Source organism: Polypterus senegalus, chromosome 2 (genome assembly GCF_016835505.1).
Source record: "Polypterus senegalus isolate Bchr_013 chromosome 2, ASM1683550v1, whole genome shotgun sequence".
NCBI classification, from domain to species: domain Eukaryota; kingdom Metazoa; phylum Chordata; class Cladistia; order Polypteriformes; family Polypteridae; genus Polypterus; species Polypterus senegalus.
The window spans coordinates 149771279-149797266 of NC_053155.1; the positions used below are offsets into that span (position 1 = coordinate 149771279).

The 25988-nt window shown below is 37.1% G+C and overlaps 1 protein-coding gene across 1 annotated transcript in view; it reads right to left on the minus strand.

Moving 5' to 3' along the window:
* The window catches only part of pcca (propionyl-CoA carboxylase subunit alpha), a 644470-nt gene that overhangs the window by 496401 nt on the left and 122081 nt on the right, over positions 1-25988 (minus strand). Inside the window, exon 5 of the mRNA XM_039744810.1 lies at positions 8320-8433. Within this exon, the coding sequence (XP_039600744.1) occupies positions 8320-8433 (114 nt within the window). The remainder of the gene's footprint in view (positions 1-8319; positions 8434-25988) is intronic.

Genomic DNA, 25988 nt, shown 5'->3' on the forward strand with positions numbered 1-25988 from the left:
ATTGGATCATTGGGATTGTGTCATGCAAACCGACAGAAAGACATGATGTAGAGAGCAGGTGCTTTTCACATTATAAATGGCCACACCTAAATCTAGTAAAACAATATTATTATCATTGGATGCAGAAAAAGCATTCGACATGATTGAATGGAAATACCTTTTTACTATTTTGGAGAAGTTTGGGTTTGGCCCGAACATTTGTGCATGGATTAAATTACTGTATACTAACCCAGAAGCTTCAGTTTGCATCAATAACATTTGCTCAGACTACTTTAAACTAGAACGTGGCACAAGACAAGGATGCCCTTTGTCACCACTGCTGTTTGCAATTGCCATTGAACCACTGGCAATACATTGTCGAAATACTGATCAGATAAAGGGGATTAGCAGAGAAGGACTGGAACAGAAAATCTCATTATATGCAGATGACATGGTACTGTATATATCGGACCCAGAAAATTCTGTGCCTGCAGTCTTAGCAGCACTCACAGAATTTCAAAAGCTCTCTGGTCTCAGAATTAATCTGAATAAAAGTGTACTCTTTCCGGTGAATTCGCAAGCATATAATATTAGATTAGACACCCTTCCTTTTATCATTGCAGAACAGTTTAAATACCTCGGGGTAAACATCACAAGTAAACATAAAGCTCTTTATCAACAAAATTTATCGTCTGCATGGAAAAAATTAAACAAGACTTGCATAGATGGTCAACCCTTCATCTCACACTAGCTGGAAGAATTAACACTGTTAAGATGAATATTCTTCCTAAGCTCCTTTTTTTATTTCAAAACATACCAATATACATTAATAAATCGTTCTTTAAGCAATTAGATTCAACAATAACCTCATTTATTTGGAATTCTAAACATCCACGCATCAAAAGAGCGACCCTACAAAGACAAAAGGCAGAAGGCGGCATGGCTCTACCTAACTTCCAGTTTTATTACTGGGCGGCAAATATACAGGCGATAAGAACCTGGACACAAATAGAAGAACATACACAGGCATGGACCGCAATAGAAGTAAAATCCTGCAGTACTTCTTTGTATTCCTTGCTTTGTGCTCCAATAAACACACGTTATCGGCAATACACTAATAACCCAATTGTGCTCCACTCACTTAGAATCTGGAACCAATGTAGAAAGCATTTTAAGGCGGAGAAGCTTCTTTCTGTGGCACCCTGCAAAGAACCACCTCTTTCAACCCTCACAAACATATGCAGTTTTAATATCTGGAAAAATTTGGAATTAACTTGCTTAGAGATCTTTATATAGACAACGTCTTTGCATCCTATGAACAATTACATTCCAAATTTAACATTCCAACTACAAATTTCTTTCACTATCTTCAAATCAGGAACTTTGTTAAACAGAACCTTCCAGATTTTCCTCATCTTGCACCCTCATCCACGCTGGAAAAATTATTGCTCAATTTCAAGGAGTTAGACTCCATCTCTACAATATATAAAATCCTTTTACAATCCCTTCCTTTCAAAGATCCAAGAGGACACTGGGAAAATGACCTCTCAATTAATATATCAGAAAAGGAGTGGAAAGTAGCAATGCAGAGAATTCACTCAAGCTCCATATGCTAAAGCATACAATTATACAACTCAAAATTATATATCGAGCACATCTGTCTCGACTAAAACTCTCCAAAATGTTTCCAGGGCATGATCCAACCTGCGAACGTTGCAACCAAGCCCCAGCCTCACTAGGTCACATGTTCTGGGCCTGCTCCAAATTAACATTATTCTGGACAAAAATTTTTAATTACCTCTCAGACAGTCTTGGACTCACAATCCCTCCTAACCCATTAACAGCTGTGTTTGGGGTTCTTCCAGAGGGTCTTAAAGTGGAGAAAGACAAACAAATTGTGATTGCATTCACTACACTGTTGTACGCAGACTTATTCTGATAAACTGGAAGAACCCAAACTCTCCTCTTTTAAGTCAGTGGGAAACTGATGTGTTATATTATTTAAAATTGGAAAAAATCAAATACTCAGTTAGAGGATCTGTGCAGACTTTTTTCAAAACATGGCAGGATCTAATCAGTAATATTTTGAAATGATTTTATAAAGCACAGAGAATTTGTTGATTTAGGTATTTTTACAAGCCTTAAATTTTACACCGTTTGGCTTGCTCTCTCTCTCTCAGGGGTGGGGATCGATCTGTTCTTAGCATAATTCTTTTTTTTGTAAAAACTTGATTGCTATGTATTGATTGTAATAAAATTAATAAATAATAAAAAAAAAAATAAAAAAAAAAAAATCTAGTAAAACAGTACTGCTCCAGGAAAAACAAGAAAATAAATTTTTTAAGAAAAAAAACAAACCTTTAAGAAGTAACATATAGCACTATATTATTATTTGGTTGAGAAACACAAACAAATGTTACATTAAGGTGTGTGCAGCTTTCATTATATTGTTGCTGTTAAGATTCTTTCTTAAAAATTAATTGCTGCAAATAATGTGTACATGAATGGCTAAAGAAAAATGCAGGAATAGCAAAGATGATAATTGGAGGTATAAGGACAATAAGGGTAGAAAAGATGAGTGCATGAATGAGCAGAAGAGATGTTAGAAGAAACCCAATCTAAAGCACAAATCATCAAAAGTGGATGGTTAAAAAAATGTAATGGCATTAAGGGTAGTCCTTTGCCAGTAAATGTAACCTTTGCCCAAAGTGTGCGAGAAGGGTGCAGAATTCTGTTGTACTAAATATACATTTGAATATTATCATTGGTGCTGGTTTTGGTTAAAGTAGGAGTCCTCGACTGCTAGTATGACATGTTGAATATAGACAGGGGTTTGGGCCCAGCAATGTGTAGTAAAGGCAAGAGGTGTATGAATGAAATTCCAGTAACGAATAACCATTCCGATTTCTAAAGAAGTTTCTCAGGCATCATACAGAACATTTTATGAATGCTATGTGTACAAGTATGTTCTTTAGGAATGAGAAGTGGCTAGATGAATGAATAACATCAAGGCTGGAAAGACCAAAAATGAATGTCATCAGATAGATGTGGGGAGTGTCACAGAGTGAGATGAAAAGATAAATGCTGAGTTATGAGAAAAATGTGGAGTAGAGACTAGATGGGTAAAGAGGTGCACCAAGGTGAAAATTCCTACAGGTGTTGAAGGCATTTGTCAAATGATATAAAAATGGATAATAGAAACTATAGAAAAATACAATTTAGGGAGAAACCAGCTAATCTGGATAAACACAGAAAATGACTGTTAGACTGAAGAAGTCTTATTTTTGGTCACAATCAGAAAAGAGTTTAAGTTTGCATTTTAATTACTTTGCATATATATCATTAATATGAGGATTATGTGACAGTACATAGGAGAGAAAGAGGTCTACTGCAGGCCATAAAACTTCCAATTATCCGTTCTCTGAACCACTTATCCAGAGCACAGTCACAAGGAAACTAAAGCCTGTCCCAGAAAGCACTAAGCACAAGGCACAAAGAATCACTGGAATATGCACCAACCATCACAAGGATTGTTTAGCAATGGCCATAAAACAAGTATATTAAACTTATGTTTTTACATACTTCATTTAGGTCTGTCAGAAATTTCTCAGTAATCTAGCTTCTTTGAATTCTGATCTTTAACAAATTAAATCAAAAAATGTAATCTGTCTCAAGTATTCCTGGACCATTTCTGACTTGTATTGATTCTTGGACTGGCCCTTGGCTAATATGCCTAGTTGTCTGGTTTTCTAGACACTGGACCCTCAGTTCTTGTTCAAGGATTCCCAATAAGGTCTTTCCATTTACAGTCATATGAAAACGTTTGAGAACCCCTCTCAGCCTGCATAATAATTTACTCTACTTTCAACAAAAAAAGATAACAGTGGTATGCCTTACATTTCCTAGGAACATCCGAGTCCTGGGGTGTTTTCCGAACAAAGATTTTTAGTGAAGCAGTATTTAGTTGTATGAAATTAAATCAAAAGTGAAAAACTGGCTGTGCAAAAATTTGGGTCCCCTCATTAAGCTGTGAACTTCATAGACAGGTGTATCCAATCATGAGAAAAGGAGGTCAATTGCAAGTTGTGTTTCTCTTTGACTCTCCTCTGAAGATTGACAGCATGGGATCATCAAAGCAACTCTCAAAAGATCTGAAAACAAAGATTGTTCAGTATCATGGTTTAAGGGAAGGCTACAAAAAGCTATCTCAGAGGTTTAAACTGTCAGTTTCAACTGTAAGGAATGTAACTCAGAAATGGAAGGCCACAGGCACAGTTGCTGTTAAACCCAGGTCTTGCAGGCCAAGAAAAATACAGGAGCGGCATATGCACAGGATTGTGAGAATGGTTACCTTCAACCCAAACATCACCTCCAAAGACCTGCAAGAAAATCTCGCTGCAGATGGTGTATCTGTACATCGTTCTACAATTTAGCGCAATTTGCACAAAGAACATCAGTATGGCAGGGTGATGAGAAAGAATCCCTTTCTGTACTCACGCCACAATCAGTCACTTGTTGTATGCAAATGCTCATTTAGACAAGCCAGATTCATTTTGGAACAAAGTGCTTTGGACTGATGAGACAAAAATTGAATTATTTGGTCATAACAAAAAGCGCTTTGCATGGCGGAAGAAGAAAACCAAGAAAAACACCTGCTTCCTACTGTCAAATTTGGTGGAGGTTCCATCATGCTGTGGGGCTGTGTGGCTAGTTCAGGGACAAGGGCCCTTGTTAAAGTCAAGGGTCGGATTAATTCAACCCAATATCAACAAATTCTTCAGGATAATGTTCAAGCATCAGTCACAAAGTTGAAGTTATACAGCGGTTGGATATTCCAACAAGACAATGACCCAAAACACAGTTTGAAATCTACAAAGGCATTCATGCAGAGGGAGAAGTACAATGTTCTGGAATGGCCATCACAGTCTCCTGACTTGAATATCATCAAAAATCTATGGGATGATTTGAAGCAGGCTGTCCATGCTCAGCAGCCATCAAATTTAACTGAATTGGAGAGACTTTGTATGGAAGAATGGTCAAAAATACCTCCATCCAGAGTTTCATCAAAGGCTATAGGAGGCATCTAGAGGCTGTTATATTTGCAAAATGAGGCTCAACTAAGTATTGATGTAATATCTCTGTTGGGGTGCCCAAATTTATGCACCTGTCTAATTGTGTTATGTTGCATATTTTTTGTTAATTCAACAAACTTAAGGCTATGAAGCTAGAAATTTAATATACCAAAAGATATAAGATCTAGAAAAGCTACATTTCTGTCATTTGCATATCATTTTTTGGTCTTAAACTGTGATGTCATACACGTACCAGAATGGTTTGATTGGTATGATTCATGGATATTAATATTTAAGGTCAAGATATTCATCAAGAAAAGACAGGCTGGTTGTCTACAAATAAGACTTGAGCAGTTGCCCCTGTGTGAATAAAGTATAGTACCTCAGGATTTTGTTTACCAGGACAGAGGTGACTGAAAGACTGACAGATGACAGTTCAGCTTTGTGGATAATTTATCAGACTAGTGTTTAAGTGGCAGCTTAGTTTTTTAATTATAGTTTATATTGAACAATGCATCTACATCTTTATTCTCAGCTATGGTCATATTCTGTGGTTAAAATGAGCCTGTGAAAACAAATGGCCTAAATGAGGTTTCTGTAAGATTGATGGAGAAATTATATTTGTATCTCTCAAAGGAACTGCAAGAAGTTGGGATTTGCCAAGGAGGAAATCAAAAAAGTTACTTATGGTAGGGAGGTCTTATTTCACCAAACTAACATACTGCTACCACAACCTTCAACAGGGAAAGCTGATAGAAAGTGAGCGTGTTCAAACAAATTGTGTTAATTTCTAAATTTAATTTTCTTAAGATACAGAATATATGAACAGCTAAAAATAAAATTAAGATATTTGTGATTAAAAGTGAATGATAATGATTTTCTTTCTTGTGATTGCACTACCAAATGCAAAGAGCTGTAAGGAAAATTCAAAATATAACATGACCCTTGTTGGCAAAGGAGAAATATCTTTAGTACAGCTGTCAGCTTACATAGCTATGTATTCAGCAGGAGATACAGTAATTCAGCAATATTATAAATAAAAACAAAGCTGTTTGTTTTTTTTTCTAAGAATGCTATACTGCAGCCATTTATAACAGAGGACTACCTTTTGTTAGAACACCTTCTTTCTCCTGTTTAAAAGAAAGTATACCTCGTCACTGATCAATCAGTTCTGCAGATCAGTAAAATACTTTGAACAAGCTGTTCATGACAAGTATTAGGATTTTCCTCAGCAACTCTAACAGTTAAATGCAAAACAAATGTGTGTTGGTCTGTCAGAAACTTGTGATAATGATGCGTCTGTGGATAATGCAAAATAATTAAAAATAAAGAAAGAAAGAAACTGAAGATTTTATTTTCTCCATTTCCAACATAATAACGCATTGAAATTCCTATTCCTAACTTATACTGGTTGTTATAAACAATGACCACATGACTTAACCAAATAAACACTTTGACAAAAAAGTGTTATTATATTCCAATATATTAAACTATCCTAAATTTACAAAATAAAAATATCTGTAAGGTATCTATTTTTCAGCTCTAGTACATTTCAAGAATAGAAATGTTAATTGCACATAAAAGTGCTTAACAGAGGCTGCAGGACACATAAGGGAAAAATATTACTTCTAAGATATTTTAGACAACTTTAATGTGGGCGAAAGGTATGTAGCATAAGGAAATGGATTTGGAGAGAAAATCTATATCTGTATTATTTGAAAAATATAAACAAGTATTAACTTTCATAAAATAAAATTTCAGTTCCATGTGTTTATGTAGGAAGAGAAGCATCACAGTATATATCAAGTTAACATTTTCATATTTACACATCGGTTCCACATTTCTAAAACAGCATTAAGCAATTTAAAGAGTGCAAAAAGTATTTTCTGGGTTAAATAAGAGCATTTTATTTGAAGCTAAACTTAAATGAAATAAAAGATACAATTTCAGTATGCCCACTACCCACACCCCCACAGATTTATTTGTCTTGTTTTATAACCATGGAAAAGAGAATACTTCTCAGGTTCTTTCCAGCTCCTACAACTTTAGATGCTCAATCATAATTGGTGACGTATCACTAAAGAAACACGGATCAGCAGACAAACGTTTAGGCCTTATGCCTTTTTCAATATTCTTTCATCCACTGCAAATTACCCCCTGGGTTGTTTTTGTTGTCTCGTTTTGTTAAATGTACTCTTTGCTGAAAACCTTCTAGCACATCCTATTTCTTATTCATCAAAGCAGTTTGATTCATATAAATGACAGACAAACAGACAGACAGATAGAAAGAGACAGAATGGTAGATCGATAGACAAAGAGAAGGAGAGATACTAATAGATACATTTTTGCACTATGGTGTTTGCTTTTAATTAGATTTTATTTTCCACACACTTCCTCTTTCACATATGCATGTTTCCTATTAAACTAAAGAAATAAGCATCAATCTGAAAGAGAAACAAATATTTGATTGGCTGATTAATTTAGAAATGTTCATTTGTAGCGCAACTCCTCTCCAAATATTCTAGTAAAATAAGAACACACAAGTAACTATAAAATAAAACTCATTAGGTTTGATATATAAATGCATTGTAATGACAAAAAAATGTGTAAAGTCTAGTGGTGGGGTCATCAGAATATTCTGATCAATGAAAGATTTCATATGTAAATTTTATTTTCAAATGATAAATCTATTTTTCCTAGTCCTTACCATAGCAATCAAACAATCTCACATTTTGCAAAACCTACACTTTTGACAGCCGATAACTAATAAAGGGGCTTTATATTAAAATAGAAATTATATGTTCTCATAAATTTATTTTAAACATAACATTAGCATTTAACCATGTGCTTTCTGAAAAGGCACATCTGGATTAAGGCATAAACATAGTACAAATCTGCAGGCATGAATTGTATAAAATTTATATAAAGGGTTAATGTCTTAAAAATAATGTAACTGGAATTTTTTTCCTCCTCTCTTTTCTTCAGCAAATTTGGAAATAGACTGAAGTTGCACCCTGGTGTGCAAACTGAATCCAACAGCCACCTGCAAGTACAGCGACCAGGAATGCCAGATGCTACAAAGCCCTTTGATTTTTCTTTTTTTTTTTCTTCTTTTTTTACCAGCCCATTTTGGTTCTATTTAAACTCATGTGACACTTACAAAATTGGAACTGTGTAAACAAGATCGGGTTCTAAAGAAAAAATTCAATTAAAAAATAAATTTGGGCTATGAAAATTATTACACTATAAGTAACTTTCAAAGACTTACGGCTTCAGCTCTCGTTTTCCTAATGGCTTCCATAATGGCATCCATGTTGAGGTAGCTTTTACTCGTGGGGGCAGGGCCAACACATACAGCCTCATCTGCCATTTTTACATGTACCTGATACAAGAAAATGTAAATAAAATCTGTGAATAACAAAAGTATCATATAAAAATGAAAACCAAATAAGAGAAAAGACATAATAATAAAAAAGTATTAACCTAATTTACAAATTATCAACAACATAAGACTACAACTTTTTACAATTCTTTTTAGAACTAATTTCCCCCTTTAAATATAACCACAAAATGCCAAAAAAAAGTCACACTCTTCCAAATTCTCTTCTTAGTAAAAGCTGTAACATATAATAACATATATTTAAAATTAAGGAAATTCAGATTTGCAAATAAACAAAAGACAAAACAAATATGTAGCAAGTCTGAAGCGGACAAGTATATATACATGCTAGAAAAGCAACATTCATAGCTCCAAGGCAGCACCCCAGGAAGGCAGGGATAATTAGGGTGAACTGAAGGGATGCAATGAATATCCCCTCACAGCATCAGGTCAGAGCTGCACACAAATTAAAGCTATATCTAAAGGGCTCAAAATCAATTCACTTGGACCAGAAAATCTTGCAGCAGTTTAAATGGACTAAATCTCAAAGTTTGAATTTAAAATAAAATACCACAGAACAAGTATTAATTAGTTCACTTCTACTTTGAGTAAAAATACATTATTTGTTGAACACTCAAGTATAAAAATATTTAAGCAGTCTAAGTGAATATGAACATTTAAAAAAGGATATTACAATTAAAAATTGGAAAAGACTTTAATATGATGTAGTTACTTTGTATTGTAAATGCTGTATCAAATTGCTTTCACAATCTAGGTTTTGAATCACTAATCACAGGGGTGGAGGGTTACCTGCAACTTTTTACAACATTTATTTGTAAAATTATTTTGATGTACACAAGTGCATGGCACTCCTCTACCACAAATGGAGGATTTTTAAAGGATTATATCATGCTGATGAGTTTTTATTCAGTGTACTACTACTCACTAACAAAAACACCATCAGCTTGAATTTCAGGGTTATTTTGAGTTGCAATGTGTCCTTTACAGCGTCACATACCTTTAGGTGACCACAGCAGGTGATATCTATACACATGTACATTAAGACTGGTCACACTTGGCTAAGCGTTATCATGTTATTAAAGATGAGATTAAACCTAAAAAAGCACGTTCACATTCTGCAGTTTTGAGCTAATACTAGGGAGGATTTTCACAACCTCCAGTGCACCCAGTTAATCATGAACATACTTTTTATGAGATTCCTCTCATGCCCTTTCTGTGACCGCATAAGGCAAGATCTTGCTGTAATGGCGTATTGTCCTCTCATATTCAAAGCATAATGTTAATTTCCTGAGGCTGAATATTTCAAAATTTGTGAGTGGAGCATTGTTGGAACATTCAAGCCAACACATTTAATCAGCAAGCTTCAGAATATTCTAGGACATTTTTTTCAGCTGTAGTAAGACCTGTCAGTAGAAGAGTTTTCAGTATACATTTTTGTTTCCAAGTTGAACATTTCATGAAAATACTCAGCACTGTTTCAGCATTTGTTTGATACTGTAGACTGACTAGTACAGTGAACAGTTTAATGTTACTGTGCGTTCTCACCTTTTTGATGCTAAAGTTTGACTTAAAAACAAAAGACTGCTATTATAGGTAGTTTCTGGATGCTCTCAACATACAGCACAGTACATTCTCTGACTTGGTTGTGACACTGTTCCTTCCCTTCAGTCATCTCTAACTTTGTGGAATAGCCTCTATATTTCTTCTGCTAAAAAAGGTTTTTTCATTAATTTCATTTTATATTTTGTCATTAAGCTGCTAGTAATTATGATTATTTTGACTTTTAACTTATATTGAAGCAGTAGTGATATGGTTCACCTTGTCCTCTCCTTTTTTGTATTAATCCAAATGCAAAGTATGCGTTAATTATTACTTTATTTATATTGCAGTAAATGACAAGAGGATATGATTAACTTTCAGCATTCTTGCCCTCACTGCCCCAGTTGCTTTATAGCTAATGTTGCAGTTTCTCTTGCTTGCTCTAAAGACTTGCTGCACAATCTTCTATATTGCTCACTAATGTGTGTGCGCATTGTGCATGTAGACCCATTAACCAAAAGCAGTGAAGGGACAGGGAGTATGATATTCTCGTTAGTAGGTGATGTACATGATAAAGAAATGCATTTCAAATATTTTTGCATGTCTTTTGTGAGCTTTGATGACTTGATGCATCACATTCAGCCATTTGTTCATAATTCTGGCACCCACGTAACCAGCCTCTCCTCAAATTTTACTATTTAGGGTACACGGCAGTGTACTTGCATTGCTACATAGTTAGAAAAAAGTCTGTGCAAAGCACACAGGAGCCTCTTGAACCCACCACCACCGATACGGTACCTGATCTATGAGCCTGGCAAATGAGGACACCACACACAAACATAGTAAAGGATAGGTGCAAAGAGCCTTGGTGCTTTTATTAAAACAATCCCAAAGTGTTCCAAAACAGTTTACTACTTCATAAATGTTCAATAAATAATCAATCCATATCCTCCAAGGTGGAGGTTAAAAACAATCCATCATAAATGAGCTAAAACACAAAGGCAAGAGATGGTTCTTCCCAATTCTTAGCCTTGGCACCTTCCTTTTAACCTCGTTTCTTCCGATCTGTCTTCCATTCCTCATGCTGGCTCCCCCTTATATGCCTCCATGGTTGCAGCTCCTCAATCGCACCACAGAAAGCTGATGAAGCCATTGAGACAGCCCACACAATCACATGCATGTGCGTTTCACCCCAATTACCTTACCAACCTCCTAGTGTTTATGACACTTGCTACACAAGTTGACACACAAACTTGCTAGCACTTTTGGCTGTGCCCCCTCAGAGTAAAACAGAGAAATTATCGTGCTTCATGACAACATCAGGATACTTCTAGAAAAACTCTTCTTCTGATATACTGGTGTCTTTATGAGACTTTCTGACACACTTCAATCACTCCATGATTTATGGTCTTTCACATATTAGAATCTTGCCTGCCTATTTCCTTTCCATAAGAATGGTTTCTCAGCTTCATTGCATACTTTATGTATACATACTGACTGCAAAAAAAAAAATAATAATAATTATCTGGCCACAGCATTCATGAGCTGCTAGTCCAAGAGGTGAATAGTAATCTGTCAAGAAAAGATTTTACAATCTGTAATTGTTTGTTACACACATGGTATAGTAATTAAACTGTTATAAAAACCATTTTCTGTAACCTGAAAGGAAAGCAGAGCATGTCAAGTAAGGGTAGAGTTGTCACAGCACCATAACAGGTTTACAGGCCAAATTTCAGATTGCCAATGGCACCCATTACTGTTCCTTTATCATTTAGGATTCTGTCAGTGTACTGTAACATGTTCAGAGTTTTGATGATGTTAAAATATTAGATTAAATGGCTATGTAATTATGTGCACATAGCTATTATGTAATGAGGTACAGATACAGTACCTAGTGCTGTGACACAAGGACAGATCCCATGTCAATGGACCTGACGAGCCATCAGGACCTCTTTCCCAAACCCTGCAACCAGCCAGATCCATCTATATTGAATAACAGTGCATCATTTAACCAACCGTCAGACACAATCTAGTAGCTTTTATATATATATATTAAACTACATCACTAACACAATAATATGTGTACGAAGCAGCATGCGTTACATGAAGTGCTGGGAATCGGTGAAAAACACAACAGCATACACATGGCTTGTATTCAATAATGAAATACAAATACAGTAAAAACCCATCATAACACAAATTGGCAAACAGTGCGATCATCATGTTGCGCTGATAAGCAATATCATAGTCGTCAGTTTATATGAACCACAGCTGTACTTGCTAAAGTTACGTACCAAACATCCAGCTCTGGGCTTCTGTTAGGTACAGCTACAACTGATAACATTATGGATGGTGTGGGAATTAAAAATAAGATTTTTCATTTCTTTTTGTAAAGCAGTATTTGATGGTGTAAATTGAAAGTTACTTCGAACAATTCTTGTATTACAAATAAGGAAAAAATATACAAAAAAGGAAAAAGTATATAATTTCATATTGCTCATAAATTGTATCCAGTTAAATTAGTATAAAGTTAATCATGAGCAAGGTGATGTGTTTTTTTTTTGGTATAGGGGAAAGAGAGTCTGTGGTGCATCTTTTGTTTGCTGTATGTTGTCAAATATATTTTGGACTGATTTGAATGTTTTGGTTTTAAATACTTAAAGGTGTATTTTAAGTTGAAGGTTTTTTGACGTTTAATTGTATGTGTAAGAGAAAACATATGAAAGATAGATTTATTATAACTATATTATTTGGTGTACAGTTCATATTCATAAATTAAAACAGTCCAAAAATACTCCTACTTCCGGCACCAGCAAGGTAAAGATTAAATGTTATTGAAGTCTATAAAATGTTTGAAAAATGTTAAAGCAAAGAAAACTTCTGAATTATGCAAAAATATAATTTGGTTACCATATATAAATGTTTAATTTGTTAATTTGGATATAATAAACTATAGGCGTTCTATTTTTGTGAAATTTCTATTTGTCTTGGTTCTCCTTTATTTGTATATATTTTGTTGTGTGTTTGGGTTCCATGTGCCGCAAATGAAATTATTCAATACTTATTTTCCAAGCACACTTTTTTCTTGAAGTTGGACAAATAGGTTAGTAGTCTAATCCTAGTGATAGGATATCCTAGGGTAAAACAGAAACAAAAGCTGCCTTTCTGTCCTCTTTGATTAAACAAAAATCAAATGTATCTCCTTCCATGCTGTTCCTCACAGGAGAGTCGCAAAGATGCTGCATTCTGGACAGAACCTAAATAACAAAAGCAGCCCAACCAGGGAAATGCTGCTTGCTTTAGCAAAATAAGCACTTTTAAAGATTTTAATATCACAAGACAGCCTTGCACATTAGGGCAGCTGACATATACCTGATTAAGACCACTGGATCAAACTTTGCTAATCAAATAATTAAAATAAATAAAAAAAAAAAGTTTTGTTCAAAGGCTAAAGAGAACATTTTATTGAAAAAGAAAGTTTGTTTTACTGTGTAAAGTACTGTGTAGTTCTGTTATTATTCCTTTTCTGATTGTTTTATTGTTATTGTCCATTTAAGTACTATTTATTAATTGTGAATAATTAGCTACAGCCAAATAAATACAATATTTAAATGTCTATTCATAGCTTTGAGAGATTCTGTTTTCCAAAAAATCTACATGTGAGAAAGGCTAACCAATTATTTGATGCTATTTAGACAATACTTGAATGGCAGCATTCAAACCACTAAACCCTATTCTATTCAGAGTAAAATTTAGTATGGTTATATGTCCAACTTATTGTATACTGCTGGCTTGGGAATCACCAAAAGGCATCTACTTTTTTTTTTTTAATTAATTTTATTACAATCCGTACAAAGCAATCAAGTTTTTACAAAAAAGAATTAGTTAAGAACAGATCGATCCCCACCCTGAGAGAGAGCAAGCCAAAGCGTGTAAAATTTAAGGCTTGTAAACATACCTAAATTAATAAATTCTCTGTGCTTTATAAACTTATTTTAAAATATTACTGATTAGATCCTGCCATGTTTTGAAAAAGGTCTGTACAGATCCTCTAACTTAGTATTTGATTTTTTCCAATTTCAAATAATATAACACATCGGTTTCCCACTGACTTAAAAGAGGAGAGTTTGGGTTCTTCCAGTTTATCAGAATAAGTCTGCGTGCCAACAGTGTAGTGAATGCAATCACAATTTGTTTGTCCTTCTCCACTTTAAGGCCCTCTGGAAGAACCCCAAACACAGCTGTTAATGGGTTAGGAGGGATTCTGAGTCCAAGGCTGTCTGAAAGGTAATTAAAAATTTTTGTCCAGAATAATGTTAATTTGGTGCAGGACCAGAACATGTGACCTAGTGAGGCTGGGACTTGGTTGCAACGTTCGCAGGTTGGATCATGCCCTGGAAACATTTTGGAGAGTTTTAGTCGAGACAGATGTGCTCGATATATAATTTTGAGTTGTATAATTGTATGCTTTGCATATGGAGCTCGAGTGAATTCTCTGCATTGCTACTTTCCACTCCTTTTCTGATATATTAATTGAGAGATCTTTTCCCAGTGTCCTCTTGGATCTTTGAAAGGAAGGGATTGTAAAATGATTTTATATATTGTAGAGATGGAGTCTAATCCTTGAAATTGAGCAATATTTTTCCAGCGTGGATGAGGGTGCAAGATGAGGAAAATCTGGAAGGTTCTGTTTAACAAAGTTCCTGATTTGAAGATAGTGAGAAAAATGTGTAGCTGGAATGTTAAATTTGGAATGTAATTGTTCATAGGATGCAAAGACGTTGTCTATATAAAGATCTCTAAGCAAGTTAATTCCAAATTTTTCCAGATATTAAAACTGCATATGTTTGTGAAGGTTGAAAGAGGTGGTTCTCTTGCAGGGTGCCACAGATAGAAGCTTCTCCGTCTTAAAATGCTTTCTACATTGGTTCCAGATTCTAAGTGAGTGGAGCACAATTGGGTTATTAGTGTATTGCCGATAGCGTGTGTTTATTGGAGCACAGAGCAAGGAATACAAAGAAGTACTGCAGGATTTTACTTCTATTGCGGTCCAAGCCTGTGTATGTTCTTCTATTTGTGTCCAGGTTCTTATCGCCTGTATATTTGCCCAGTAATAAAACTGGAAGTTAGGTAGAGCCATGCCGCCTTCTGCCTTTTGTCTTTGTAGGGTCGCTCTTTTGATGCGTGGATGTTTTGAATTCCAAATAAATGAGGTTATTGTTGAATCTAATTGCTTAAAGAATGATTTATTAATGTATATTGGGATGTTTTGAAATAAAAAGGAGCTTAGGAAGAATATTCATCTTAACAGTGTTAATTCTTCCAGCTAGTGTGAGATGAAGGGTTGACCATCTATGCAAGTCTTGTTTAATTTTTTCCATGCAGACGCGAAATTTTGTTGATAAAGAGCTTTATGTTTACTTGTGATGTTTACCCCAGGTATTTAAACTGTTCTGCAATGATAAAAGGTAGGGTGTCTAATCTAATATTATATGCTTGAGAATTCACTGGAAAGAGTACACTTTTATTCAGATTAATTCTGAGACCAGAGATCTTTTGAAATTCTGTGAGTGCTGCTAAGACTGCAGGCACAGAATTTTCTGGGTCCGATATATACAGTACCATGTCATCTGCATATAATGAGATTTTCTGTTCCAGTCCTTCTCTGCTAATCCCCTTTATCTGATCAGTATTTCGACAATGTATTGCCAGTGGTTCAATGGCAATGCAAACAACAGCGGTGACAAGGGCATCCTTGTCTTGTGCCACGTTCTAGTTTAAAGTAGTCTGAGCAAATGTTATTGATGCAAACTGAAGCTTCTGGGTTAGTATACAGTAATTTAATCCATGCACAAATGTTGGGCCAAACCCAAACTTCTCCAAATAGTAAAAGGTATTTCCATTCAATCATGTCGAATGCTTTTCTGCATCCAATGATAATAATATTTCTGGGGTGTTTGATTTAGTTGGTGAGTATATTACATTAAACAGGCGTCGAAGATTTGAAGATAAGTGTCGGCCCCTAATAAATCCAGTTTGGTCTTGTGATATTACGAGGGAGCACTTTCTCCATCCTTCTAGCTATGATTTTAGAGAGTATTTTAACGTCGTTATTCAGAAGTGAAATTGGTCTGTATGATGCACATTGTAATAAGTCCTTATTTTGTTTTGGAAAGACAGTGATTAGTGCTTGGCGAAAGGTTTGTGGAAGAGATTGGTTATCTCTGGCTTCTGTAAATGTTGCTAATAGGAGGGAAGCTAGCTGAGCGGAGAATTTCTTGTAAAACTCTGCAGGGTAGCCATCAGGGCCTGCTGCTTTTCCACCTTGGAGTGACTTTATAGCATCTAGTAATTCTGATAATGCCAGAGGTTTATCAAGTTCCTCCACACTAAAAGCGTCAATTTGTGGTATCTGTAATGTATCCAGAAATGCATTAGATTGTATATTGTCTTCTTTAAACTCAGTAGTATATAGGGATTTATAGTAGTCTCTGAAAGTGTGCATTATATTTTTGTGTTCGATGATTTTATCTCCGTTCGTGTTAGTGATTACGAGATTGCGTTGCACTTCTTGCTTGTGAATTTGTTGAGCTAAAAGCTTATTAGCTTTCTCTCCATGTTCATAATAATGATGTCTGGATTTGTAAATTAGTTGTTCAGTTTCTTTAGTTGTCAAGAGGTTTAATTCTGAATGTAGAGCCTGCCTCCTCTATGTAGAGTCTCGCTTGGTAGTCTGGCTTGTTCTTCATCTATTTTAGTAATTTTGCTTTTTATCTCTGCTTCTTTGCTTCGGATTTATTTCTGTGGGAAAGATATGAGATAATCTGTCCTCTTAAGAAGGCCTTAAGAGTTTCCCAGAGTATTCCTGCAGAGATCTCAGGGGATGTATTTGTCTCTAGAAAGAATTTGATTTGTTTGGATATAAATTCAGTACAATTCTCGTCAGCTAATAGAAGCGGATTGAGGCCATCTGCGGGGTGAGTGTATGGGGCTTAGTAATTTAAGCTCCAAGATCATATGTGCATGGTCCGAAATAACAATAGCATCGTATTTACAAGATTTAATCTTAGGCAAGAAATTATTGTCTATAAAGAAGTAATCAATCCTTGAGTAGCAATGATGTACTGGTGAGTAGAAAGAATATGTTCTTGAGTTTGGGTTTAAAAACCTCCAGGGATCTGATAAGTTGTGATCAGTTATAAACTTTGTAATTATCTTTGCGGTGTTAGTTGCGTTCCCCTGTGGGAAGTCCTATCTAAAAGTGGATTTAAAACACAATTAAAGTCCCCAGCCATTATAACTTTATGAGTGTTCAGATTGGGAATGGATGCAAATAAATTTTGTATAAATTCCTTATCATCAACATTAGGTGCATAAACATTTATCAAAATCATTTGACCATTACATATCTCCCTTCAAGATCCAATACTACATCTGATGCTACAAATGGTATTGTTCTATGTATGAGAATTCCCACACCTCTAGTTTTCTTCGTAAAACTAGAATGGAACATTTGGCCAGTCCAGTCTTTTGCAGCGGAACTGATCCTTGCTTAGTAAGTGGGTTTCCTGTAAAAATATTATCTTAACATTTAGACCTGTTAGGTGAGAAAGTACTTTCTTTCTCTTTAATTCATGATTCAGGCCTTTAACATTCCAGCTCATGAAGTTAACTGTCCCATCATGTTAAGGTTTAGGTGTAGATATAATTTATACACACACACACACACACACACACATATATATACTGCTCAAAAGAATTAAAGGAACACTTTTTAATCAGAGTATAGCATAAAGTCAATGAAACTTATGGGATATTAATCTGGTCAGTTAAGCAGCAGAGCGGGTTGTTAATCAGTTTCAGCTGCTGTGGTGTTAATGAAATTAACAACAGATGCACTAGAGGGCAACAATGAGATGACCCCAAAACAGGAATGGTTTAACAGGTGGAGGCCACTGGCATTTTTCCCTCCTCATCTTTTCTGACTGTTTCTTCACTAGTTTTGCATTTGGCTACAGTCAGTGTCACTACTGGTAGCATGAGGCGATACCTGGACCCTACAGAGGTTGCACAGGTAGTCCAACTTCTCCAGGATGGCACATCAATACGTGTCATTGCCAGAAGGTTTGCTGTGTCTCCCTGCACAGTCTCAAGGACATGGAGGAGATTTTAGGAGACAAGCAGTTACTCTAGGAGAGCTAGAGAGGGCCATAGAAGGTCCATAACCCATCAGCAGGACAGTATCTGCTCCTTTGGGCAAGGAGGAACAGGATGAGCACTGCCAGAGCCCTACAAAATGACCTCCAGCAGGCCACTGGTGTGAATGTCTCTGACCAAACAACCAGAAAGACTTCATGCGGGTGACCCAAGGGCCCCATGTCCTCTAATGGGCCCTGAGCTACTGCCAAGCAGCATGCAGCTCGATTGGCATTCGCCATAGAATATCAGAATTGGCAGATGCACCACTGGTGCCCTGTGCTTTTTACAGATGAGAGCAGGTTCACCCTGAGCATGTGACAGAAGTGAAAGGGTCTGGAGATGCCATGGAGAACATTATGCTGCCTGTAACATCATTCAGCATGAGCAGTTTGGTGGTGGGTTAATGATTGTCTGGGGAGGCATATCCATGGAGGGTCACACAGACCGCTACAGGCTTGAGAAAGGCACCTTGGCTGCCATTAGGTATCAGGATGAAATCCTTGGACCCATTGTCAGACCCTATGCTGGTACAGTGGCTCCTGGTGCACGACAATTCCTGGCCTCATGTGGTGAGAGTATGCAGGCAGTTCCTGGAGGATGAAGGAATTGATACCATTGACTGGCCACCACACTTTCCTGACGTAAATCCAATAGAACACCTCTGGGACATTATGTTTTGGTCCATCCAATGCCACCAGGTTGCACCTCAGACTGTCCAGGAGCTCAGTGATGCCCTGGTCCAGATCTGGGAGGAGATCTCCCACAACACCATCTGTCATCTCATTAGAAGCATGCACGATGTTGTCAGTCATGTATACAAGAACACAGGGGCCATACAAAGTGCTGCGTACAATTTTGAGTTGCTGCAATTACATTTTGGCAAAATGGACTAGCCTGCCACATCATTTTTTCACGCTGATTTTTGGGGCGTCTTTGAATTCAGGGCTCTGTAGGTTGATCATTTTCATTTCCATCAAACGATGTGGCATCCTTTCGTTTCTAACACATTACCCAGTCTATATCAGTATAGATATCCAGGAGGATTTCTTTTTCCCATTGAATTTTTTTTTTCCTTTAATTTTTTTGAGCAGTTTATATGCATACATATATACACATATATATATATACACATATATATATATATATATATATATATATATATATATATATATGTATATATATATATATATATATATATAAACATATATATATATATATATATATATATATATATATATATTTAGGCATATATATATATATATATACACATATATATATATATATATGAATATATGTATATAAACTGCTCAAAAAATTAAAAGGAACACTTTGAAAATATACCGTTTCTATTTTATTTAATATATGTTACTTTAGGCTTCTTGCAAAATATTTTTAACAAAAAAATAAGACAACAAACAGAATGAGGTATGCCATTTAATATTAATTCCTAATATGTTATGCAATACTGTTCTAGCTCGTTATTGTAACGGGCTTATTGATTGATTGATTGATACATACATATGTGTGTGTATATATATATATATATATATATATATATATATATATATATATATATATATATATATATATATATATATATATATATATATATATATATATATATATATATATATATATATATATATATATATATATATATATATATATATAATATAGTCGAGGATACCAGGGACCGGAAGTGGGCATGCGCCCATCTGGGATCATGTGGGGGTCACCTTCCTGGTTGCTTTGGGGGCCAACGTGTAGGGCCCCGTGGTCACCGCCAGGAGGTTCCCCAATGCCTTGGGAACCCTGGACCAAAGTACTTTCGCCATACCAGGAAGTGCTGGGGAGAAGAGAAGCAGGGACACCCGGAGAGCTTCAGGGAGAACAGCCTGCACTTCCGCCACACTGGGGCGTGTCAGAGGAAGATTGTCGGGGAGCACCTGGAGCTCATCCGGGTGCGGATAAAAGAGACCGCCTCCCTCCAGTCGACAGCAAGAGTCGGGTGGAAGTGGACGGAGCTCGGAGGAGAGGAATGGAGGCGGTCTGAGGACTGTGCAAGGCATTGTAGTGCGGCCATGACTGTAAAGGGTGATTGGTGCTGCGGCACTGGGTTTGTGCACTTTTGTAAATATAGACTTCGTAAATAAACACGTGTGTGGCGAAACAACATGTCTGCCTGTCTGTGTCTGGGCTGTACCCCACAATATATATATAAATATATATCTCTATACTAATAAAAGACAAAGCCCTCACTGACTGACTGACTGACTTCATCACTAATTCTCCAAGTTCCCGTGTGGGTTAGAAAGCTGAAATTTGGCAGACTCATTCCTTACAGCTTACTTACAAAAGTTGGGCAGGTTTCATTTCGAAATTCTACGCGTAATGGTCAGAACTGGAACCTACTTTTTCATCCATATACTATAATACACTTCTGGTCGATGGCCGTGGGAGGTGGAGTTACGCCTCCCACGTAAATTAGTGCCTGCCCATATAAGGCCGTCCATCAGCGGCAATCCAATAGAAACACTGCCGCTAAATATTCACGGGTGAAGGACTGTGCTTATGCAGACGAAGATGAGATGGTCAGGGTGGTGTTTGGCAGAAACTGTGCACAGACAAAATGTCAACTCGATCTGAATTGCGCGATCACATTCGAAAACATATATCTTTCCAACTTCTATTTATCAAACACTTAGCATATTCATATGTAAGGCTGCTACGCAACTCAGCACGCCTCCCATGTAATTGACTGCCTGCCCATATAAGGCCGTTCTTCACTGTGGTGTGTTCATTCATTTCCTTGCTTCGCCAAAGAAGCAGCCTTTTCATAGGTTCTCCACTGTTTTAGCATATGCATAGGTGCGGCTGCTGTGGAAATCAGCACGCCTCCCACGTAATTGACTGCCTGCCCATATAAGGACATTCTTTGCTGCGGTGTCTTCATTGTTTCCTTGCTTCAACAAGGAAGCAGCTTTCTCACAGCTTCTGCGCTGTTTAATAAACGAACGAGGCAACCTTTTTATTTAAATCCACGGGTTCTGCGCTGTTTTATTGTTCATTTCTTACGGTTATTATAGTTATTGTGTACGTATTTTACACTTAGTTTACTGTTCAAGTACCCATTTCCTTTATTTAATCCGCAGCTTTTCTGCTGTTTTGTTCGTTTATTACAATTATACTTATTTCATTCACTTTCTTTGCCTGACTGCCTGCCCATATTAGGCACTCCGCAGTTTTTTTGCAGCTTTCTCACAGTTCTGCTCTGTTTTATAAATGAACGACATATAAGAAAGTCCTTTTTCCTTGCTTTGCCAACGAGGCAACCTTTTTATTTAATCCATGGGTTCTGCGCGGTTTTATTGTTCATTTGTTATGATTGTTATAGTTATTGTGTAGATATTTTATACTTTGTTTACTGATCAAGTACCCATTCCCTTTATTCTTCCAACTGTACCCCTATTAAAATGTCTATCGACGTAATCACCATCAATCAAAGAACTATCACTTACCAAGTGGTGTCCATGCCCGAGATGGCCTGCCTTTTCCATTCTCTGTGTTACATATTGCACGGACATATCAGGCTCACTTTTGATATCCGCAAGGACATTGTGTCTTATGTATTAAATGACTGGGAGAGGTTCAAAGTATGGACTGATGATGGTACAGGAGATAATTATAGTACACAGGAGCACTATAAGACTGAAATGCTTAAGCCCTTCACCTATGGTTCTGCATGTGAGTTGATGGCTGCAGCTGAATTGTTTGGTTGTAAACTTTCAAGTGTTCCAAAATAGGCAAATATTTTACACCTTTGGAGGACCGTCAATGCCTCTTAAACATCTTAGATTCACAGGTGACAATTTGAGTAGTGGACACTTTGATGTTTATGAATATTTCAACTCTCAAAAGCTGGATGCGAAATTATTGATGAAGCCGGTTGTATGCTTACATCGATTGACACATGTTGAATGTCACTTCAACACAAATCCAGTTGATTATTACACCGGCAATCCAAGCTATGAGAAAACAGTAAAAAGGAGGCGTATCAGGCGTCAGTGGTAGATTTTCTCATACAGCTAGAGCGGAATCAACTTCGTGCAGCTGCTGCCAAATACTTGCAGAAAAATCCACAAATTCATAGGGACACTGTGGCTAAATACTCGCAAGCACATCCAGAAGTTCATAGGGATGCTGTCGCTAAATACTCGCAAGCACATCCAGATGTTCATAGGGACGCTGTCACTAAATACTCGCAATACACATCCACAAGTTCATAGTGACACTGTAGCTAAATACTCGCAGGCAAATCCACAAGTTCATAGAGACACTGCCGCTAAATACACGGAGGCAAATACACAAGTTAATAGAGGTTCTGTTTCTAGGTACGATCCCAATAATGAAAAGTGGCTCATACGAAAACAACAGGTTTGGCACAAAAAAGCCAATTGTGGATTTGCGTACGAACCAAACATACATTATGAGTCTGACAAAACAGTACACATTGGATCCATGGATTTTCACTGTAACTATTGTCAAGCAAAGAAGTGGAACTGCGAGTCTCCTGGTTTGTGCTGTACGGGTGGTAAAGTCTCTCACTCCTTTATGTAAAGCTTCCTCACCTTCTTCAGGGCCTGTTAAATGGCGAACATCCTCAAAGTGAGCATTTCTTGAACAACATTCGAAAGTACAACATCGCATTTCAAATGACATCATTTGGTGCTAACCAAATTTTATGAAAAATTATGGGAAATTTGATGCCTTCATTTAAAGTTCAGGGACAAGTGTATCACTTGATTGGCAGTCTTTTACCTATACCAAGTGAAGAACACAAATTTTTGCAAATTAATTTTGTCGGGGACGATGAAAAGGAAGCATAAATCCGCTGCACTAATTTTTCTGGACTTAACATGCCCCTGGTCAAGCAATTACAAAAAATGCTCCATGACTGTAACACTTACATCCAGGACTTCCACTCCACAATCGATACTATTTCAGATGATGACAAACACTTCAAAGTTGTCATTCACGCAGACAAAAACCACTACATGCACACAAAGGCAGATTTAATAAACCCACAGTTCATCAAGTTGGTGTTGTCATCATTGGGAAAACGTTCAACAATAGAGATATTGTCTTGAAAACCAGAGACAATAAACTGCAACACATTAAAGAAACCCACATATCCTATGATGCACTTCAATATCCTCTCATGTTCTGCTATGGTGAAGACGGCTATTCTGTGTCTATACCTCAAGTTCATCCTGCCAGTAACTTACCTATGAACAAAACCGTCGCTGCAGCAGACTTATTCATCACATTTACTTGCAATCCTAAATGGCCTGAGATCACTGAAATTCTCCTTCCACGTCAAAAACCTCACGATCGCCACAACCTTATCAGTCGTGTATTTCATCTCAAGATCAGCAAAATGATAGACTTGCTCATGAAGAGTAACATTTTCGGCTGTACAAATTGCTACATGTACACCATAGAGTGGCAAAAGCGAGGTATTCCCCATGCACACATTCTATTGTGGCTAAAGGATAGGATTAAACCAGCTCTCATCGATCAACTCATCCGTGCAGAAATTCCTGATCCACAGACTGACTCTGCCCTACACAAAATAGTAAAATTCAACATGATTCACGGCCCATGTGGACCTCATAATATCAACTCGCCCTGCATGAGCAACAGAATATGCACTAAGAAGTACCTGTGTCCGTTCATCTCACAAACTCAGACTGGAGAGGATGGTTACCCTCAGTACCGCCGGCGCGCACCTGCTGATGGAGGTCATACAATTAACATCAAAGGAGTACATATTGACAACAGATGGGTGGTCCCTTATAGTCCTGTGCTATCCCGCTTCTTCAATGCTCACATCAATGTCGAATTTTGCAATTCAGTAAAATCGATCAACTACATCTGCAAGTATGTTAACAAAGGAAGTGACCAGGCAGTATTTACAATACAAACTCATAATGACGAAGTATCTTGATATGAAGCTGGTCGTTACATTAGTAGCTCTGAAGCAGCCTGGCGCATTTTCTGTTTTCCCCATTCATGAACGTTTCCCTCCGGTCGTTCATCTTGCTGTGCATCTTGAGAACGGACAAAGAATTTATTTCACAGAAGGCAATCTTGCCGATAAAGTACACAATCCACCACAAACGACCCTTTTAGCGTTCTTTGACCTTTGCAAGCACAATGATTTTGCTAGACAACTTCATTATAATGAAATTCCATCATATTATGTGTGGGCAAACAACATGTTTCGTCAAGGAAACAGGGCAACCCTGTACCAGGATATTCGGAGTAAAAAGGATAATGTACTGGGACGGGTCTACACTGTACACCCGAATAACTCTGAATGCTACCATCTTCGACTCCTCCTCAACAAAATCACAGGTCCACATCTTTCAAATCTCTCAGAACAGTTGATGGTGTCCTACATCCGACCTATAAGTCAGCCTGCAGGGCACTCGGTTTATTACATGACGATATCAACTGGGACGAGACTCTACAGGAAGCTGCTCTATCTCGCTCACCTCAAAAGATCCGTGAACTATTTGCTGTCATGTGGTGTTCTGCCAAATGGAAAACCCCTTAAACCTATGGGAAAAACATAAAGACAGCATAGCAGAAGATGTTAGGAGACAGACTGAAAGAGATCATATAGAACAGAAGTCCACCAGTGGTTAAATTTGATCTATAACAAGTGTCTACAGTTGCTTAAAACTACATCATTGCTATTGGAGGTCAATCTCTTCATCATTACGGTTTGCCTTCACCTTTAACAGAACTGGCACAACTTGCATCAAATCCCGAGTACTTGAAAGAGACATCTTACAACACCTCGCACTTGGCCAATATAGTCACAAATAACGAGCGGTTGCTAAATAGTGACCAAAAGTCAGTTTATGAGCAAATCATGAGCAGCGTTACATCTCCCACTACCACAGTGTTTTTCCTTGATGCTCCAGGAGGAACTGGTAAGACATTCCTAATAAACCTTCTCCTTGCAAAAATCAGATCAAAACGTAACATTGCCATAGCTGTGGCTTCTTCTGGCATTGCTGCAACTCTTCTAGAGGGTGGCAGAACTGCTCATTCAGCTTTCAAGCTGCCTCTGAACCTCAACCATACTGAATCCCCCATGTGTAACATATCAAAGCAGAGCAACATGGCTGAAGTGCTGTGACATTGTCAACTTATTGTCTGGGAAGAATGCACTATGGCACACAGAGCAGGTATTGAGGCTTTAGACAGGACCCTCCAAGACATCCGAAACACCAACAAACTTATGGGAGGCTTGACAGTGTTGCTGGCTGGAGACTTCCACCAAACCCTACCAGTCGTGCCCAGAGGAACACGCCTGATGAAGTTAAAGCATCTCTGAAATCTTCATACCTATGGCCACAAATCCATGTTGTTACTTTAAAATAAACATGAGAGTTCATTTGAAAGGACAAAAAGCCGAGGAGTTCTCTGCTCTTCTGATGAGTATAGGTGATGGCACCTTCATACAAGAAAACCGTAAAATAAATATTCCTACAAATCTCTGTCTCATCGTGAATACCTTACAAAGCCTTCTTCAAAATGTTTACCCCGATCTACGAAATCTACACCAACCAACATCTCATGGTTAGAGAGAGCTATCCTGACACCAAAAAATGACATGACTACGACTATAAACCACATTTTACTTCAAGAACTACCTTCACAATCAAAAACATATCAATCTGTTGATTCAGTTGTAGAAGTAGAAGATGCAGTACATTATCCGGTAG